General features: G+C 44.8%; 1 protein-coding gene across 1 annotated transcript; it reads right to left on the reverse strand.

Moving 5' to 3' along the window:
• Positions 1 to 4,125: 4,125 nt before the first annotated feature.
• On the reverse strand, positions 4,126 to 4,836 carry LOC147957666 (uncharacterized). The gene has a single exon (XM_087531807.1). It carries the CDS (start codon positions 4,834 to 4,836, stop codon positions 4,126 to 4,128), a length of 711 nt encoding a protein of 236 aa, XP_087387933.1.
• Positions 4,837 to 5,554: the final 718 nt, after the last annotated feature.

A 5,554-nucleotide genomic window follows, 5' to 3' on the forward strand; every position in this document is an offset into this window, starting at 1 on the left:
GGTGGCAAAGAGTTCATCATTCTGTGAGCTCCATACAAGAAGGATGGCATAGAAGCCAGTCCATTTCGTTTCACATAAGAGGGGTTAGAATAAGCATAAGAGTAAGCAGAGAAATTCTTCGAGGACTTATGGACATAATAATTTGAAGAATAATGTACATATCCATAATCCTTAGATCTTCCCTGCGAAACAGACGGGTTAGTATGATGATGTTCATATGAGGACTTTGATCCTTTTGAGGGATATGATCCATGTGAGGAGTTTGGTCCGTATGAGGACTTGGATCCATATGAAGAATTTGGTCCATATGAAGAATTTGATCTGGGGTTCCTATTCTTCACAGGTGGCGTCATGATGACATTCACCTAAAGATTTTCAAGGCATCTTTTGGGAACCCAGATTTTCTTCATAGGGGGACTGTTCCTGCAGTTAGTGCCAACATATCTAGCAAATACTTCACCATTCTGATTTTTGAATAGTTTGTAGTTGGAGTCAAATGACTCATCATCAGAACGAGGAGATTCACATGTAAATCCAGATAAGTTAGATGGATCAACTGGAGGTCCCTTTGCAGCAACCCATGTAGTTTTCGGGTACTGCTCAAGCTTCCAATATGTACCATCAGCATTGAGTTTCCTCTCAAAGGCAATACCCTCTTTCCTAAGGTTCCTGTTGAGGATCTGCTTTTTAAGCACATCACAAAGAGCCTGATGCCCTTTGAGGCTTTTGTACATGCCTGTCGTGTACAATTCCTTCAGCCCTGCATCATCAGTGATACTAGCAATGTCCTCAGATGAGGAATTAGTAATAGCAGAGGCATGTGAAGAATTTGAAACATCAGCAGCATTTGAACATTCAGGTGAAGAATTCGCAGATTCACGTTCAATGCATTTCAAACATGGAGGAAAAATTCTTCCTGAGAAGCGTTGATTTGTTGAGCAAGTAATGAATCGTGCTCCTTCTGAAGATCTTCATAACTCACCCTTAACTTCTCAAGGTCTTGGTTTCTTTGAAGAAATTCATAAGAAAGCTTCTCATGATCCGATAAGAGAGTGCTATGATGATTTTGAAGATTGTCAAGCTTGGACTGAAGTCTCTGAAGATTTTCAGTCAAAGTTTCAGTGCGATCCATTTTTTCACCCAACATATCATCACTTTTGTCTAGCATGTTTTGAACCTTTTCTAAAGCCCTTTGTTGTTTTATAGCAATCTTAACAAGTTTAGAATAGCTGAGCTTAAGGTTTTCATCAGATTCATTCTCACTTGATTCAGAGGAGGTATATTTGAGTACCTTGGCACCCTTTGCCATGAAGCAATAGGTGGGAGCGTAGTCATCATCGCCTTCATCAGCCTTGTTGGTGAGGTCATTTTCTTCAGTGTTGAAGATAGACTTGCTGAGGAATGCAGTAGCGAGAGGTAGGCTCGCCACTCCGGATTCGGACTCCTCAGATGTCTCCTCTTCCTCATTTTCTTCAGATTCAGCCTCAGAGTCCATTTCCTTGCCAATGAATGCCCTAGCCTTCTTGGAGCTGCTCTTCTTGTGATATGAAGACTTTGAGGATTTTGATGATGAAGATTTTGTGGATTTCTTCCTTTTCTTTGCATCATCAGAACTGTAATCCTTGTATTTCTTCTTCTTTGATTCCTTTTCCCACTGAGGACAATCTTGAATGAAATGTCTAGGTTTCTTGCACTTGTGACAGAGCCTCCTCTTGTAGTCACTGGGTGAGGAATCATTGCTCCTTGAGGGTCTTCCAAGGCGACCACGTCTTGAGAACTTTTGGAACTTCCTCACAAGCAGAGCCAGATCATGGCTTAGTTCTTCAGGATCACCAAGGCTGCTACCAGAGTCTTCATCTTCGGACTCAGATACTGCCTTGGCCTTCAGTGCACGTGTTCTGCCATAGCTTGAACCATAGAGATCTCTCTTTTCAGCAAGTTGGAACTCATGAGTATTTAGCCTTTCGAGAATATTAGCGGGATCAAGTGACTTGTAATCAGCACGTTCTTGTATCATCAATGCCAGAGTGTCAAACGAGGAATCAAGCGATCTCAGCAATTTCTTCACCACCTCATGGTCGGTGATGTCAGTGGCACCAAGTGCTTGAAGCTCATTTGAGATGTCAGTGAGGCGATCGAAGGTTTGTTGAACATTTTCATTATCGAGTCTTTTGAAGCGGTTGAAGAGATTGCGAAGAACATCAACTCGAGAGTCACGCTGAGTTGAGACTCCTTCATTCACTTTGGACAACCTGTCCCAGATAAGCTTCGCTGTCTCCAAAGCACTCACTCTACCATACTGTCCTTTGCTTAGATGGCCACATATGATATTCTTTTCTTGAGAGTTGAGTTGCTTGAATCTCTTCACATCAGCAGCATTCAGAGAAGGTGTGACTGAGGGAACACCATTTTCCACAATATACCAGAGATCGTTATCAATTGCTTCAAGATGCATTCGCATCTAATTCTTCCAGTAGGGGTAGTCCGTCCCATCGAAGGTAGGACACCCAGCAGAGACCTTGATCATACCTGCGGTCGACATAACTAAAACTCCAGGCGGTTAAACCAAAATCACACAGAATAAGGGAGTAACTTGGCTCTGATACCAATTGAAAGTGCGTTATATCGACTAGACGGGGGTGAATAGGCGATTTTTATGAAATTCTTCACCGAGGAATTTGTTGGTGAGGAAATTCCTTAACGAAGAACTACTAGCAGCGGAATAAGTACTCAACAGTAAACATAACAGAATACAAGCATAGTCATCATGATGAAATGAAGACAGGCACAGAGTACAGGAAACGTAAGCACAGGATAACACAGGATGAAGACAAACAGGCTGAAGAAATTGAACTGAGGAAATTGAGAAAGTCTTCAGTCAAAGTCTTCAAACACAGATATGAACAAGTACACAACTCAATTATGAGGAAATGAAAGAGTTGAGGAAATGGAACCAGTAAGCTTGGTGAAGACAATGATTTGGTAGACTAGTTCCAACTGCTGTCTCAGTTGTATGTCTGGTTGGAGCGGCTGAGTATTTAAACTCGAGGACACACAGTCCCGGACACCCAGTCCTGAACACGCAGCTCAGGACACCCAGTCCTCACCGTATTCTCCTTGAACTAAGGTCACACAGACCTCATCCAATCACTCGTGGTAAGTCTTCAGGTGACTTCCGAACCTTCACAAACTTGGTCACTCGGCGATCCACAATTCCTCTTGGATGCTCTAGACCATGACGCCTAACCGTCTGGAAGAAGCACAGTCTTCAAAGGTAACAAGCGTCGGATCCACGCAGGATCAATCTCTTCAGTGATGCTCAATCACTTGGGGTTTGTAGGTGTTTGGGTTTTGGGTTTTTCCTCACTTGATGATTTTCGCTCAAAGTCCTCGGAGGATGGGTTGCTCTCAAATGACAAGTGTCAATTTCTCTCGGAGCAGCCAACCAGCTAGTGGTTGTAGGGGGCGGCTATTTATAGCCTAGGGAGCAGCCCGACATGATAAGACATAAATGCCCTTCAATGATATGACCGTTAGGTGGATAGATATTTTGGGACAGCTGGCGCATAGCACAACAACGGTCGGAATTTTGAGTAGCAAAATCCTCAGGGCTATCATGTTCCTCAATGTGTACGAAATCCGCACTGGCAAATTCCTAACTCCTCAGTCAGGACAAATTCCTCAGAGACTAGAAGAACTTCATCTCTGTCACTGAATAAATTGACTGAACTGTATGAGATTTCCAATGGCTTCACTCGAAGGGATTGGTAGGTGTAGGATTTTGAGTTGAGCATCACATGGAAATTTTTCCTTAGTATTTCCTCGACCCCCTTTAACAGTACGGTGTTTCCTATGACTCAAGAAAGAGAAAATGAAACTACGAAAACAAAAGTCTTCATGCTTCATGTTCCTCAAACGAATACCAAGTCTTCAAGGTCACACCAATTTCTTCACTTTCAAAGTCTTCAGAAAGTCTTCAGTGATCCAAAGTCTTCAGTTGAAGAACTTCATTTTTAGGGGTCGACTTTCTCTCTAAATATCAAACTCCTCATAGACTTATAGACATGTGTACACTCACAAACGCATTAGTCCCTTAACCTATAAGTCTTCAATACACCAAAATCACTAAGGGGTACTAGATGCACCTACAGCAAGGAACTCACGGACCGCCTCACACATGTCGTCCTTTAACGATGCCCAATGCTTTTGGTAGAACATGGCCGGAAGCCCGTCCAGCCCCGGGGCCTTCGTGGGTCCCATCTGGAAGAGGGCAGCCTCTATTTCCTCATCAGTGAACTGCGCACATAGCTTGGCATTCATTGCATTTGTAACAGCAGCGTCAATGTGTCGTAACACTTTCTCCGTATCCCGCGTGCCTTCCGAAGTGAATAGTTGTGTGTAGAACTGAGCCGCCATCGCCCTCATCCCATCATCATCCGTGCACTTGGACCAGTCATCTCTGATGAGAACTTTGACCGTATTCTTCCTCTTCCTGTGTGAAGCTTGATTCTGAAAATACTTCATGTTTTGGTCCCCCTCTGTCAACCAGTCAACCCTCGATCTTTGTTTGTAGTAAATCTCCTCTCGCTCATAAAGTTCGTGTAGCTGGTCCTCGATATCCTTCACCTCCTGTCTGTATCCAGATCGCGCAGCCCGCTCTTTGGCCTCCACTAATTGCACTTTCAGGTGAGAAATCTGTTTTTTGATGTACCCAAAGACCTGGCGGCTCCATCTCTGCATGTCCCTGGACGTGGCTTTAATGCTGCTGCATGCGCCGGCAAGAGCACCAGCCCCATGATTGGTTGCATGGGAATCGGCCCATGCAGATGCCACCATCGCTTCATATCCCTCGTGCCTTGTCCATGCCGCCTCATAAACAAAAGAGTGCTGCCCTCCCGAGTGCTTCGCATCCAGTGCGTTTTGCACCTTGACAACAATCGCCTGGTGATCCGATTCCTCAGTCATGACATGTAAAGCTTCGACCGCCAAGAAAATCTATGCAAAGTCAGCGTTGCAGGTGGCCCGATCCAATCTCACTCGAACATTCTCATTGCCATCCCTTTTGTTATCCCATGTGAAAGGATATCCCGAGTAGCCTAAATCAGCTAGCCCGCAGTCAGACAAGCACTCGGCGAAACTCTCCATTTGGTTCAAACACCTCGGGTTACCACCCAACTCTTCTTTCTGGAGAAGAGCCTCGTTGTAGTCCCCCACACATAGCCATGGGAGATTATCCTGAGCTCGTAGGTATCGAAGCACATCCCAGGTTTTCTTTCTCTTCTCCACACATGGCTCCCCATAGATTCCAGTGAATCTAAAGGTGACACCATCCAGCACAACTTGGGCATCGATGTAGTACTGGCACCACGGCCTCAGCGTTACATCCACATGTTCTCTCCACCATAACGCCAGTCCCCCACTCTTGCCATTGCAGCTCACAGCTACCCCGTGCCTGAATCCTAGACTCCACTTCAATCTCTCCATCGCTCCTGCTGTTTTTTTAGTTTCTGATAAGAACACCACCGCTGGGTTGTATGACCTAACCAGGTCCCGT

Source organism: Triticum urartu, chromosome 7A (assembly GCF_056163025.1).
Source record: "Triticum urartu cultivar PI428250 chromosome 7A, HENAU_Tu73, whole genome shotgun sequence".
In the NCBI taxonomy this organism is placed as follows: Eukaryota; Viridiplantae; Streptophyta; class Magnoliopsida; order Poales; family Poaceae; genus Triticum; species Triticum urartu.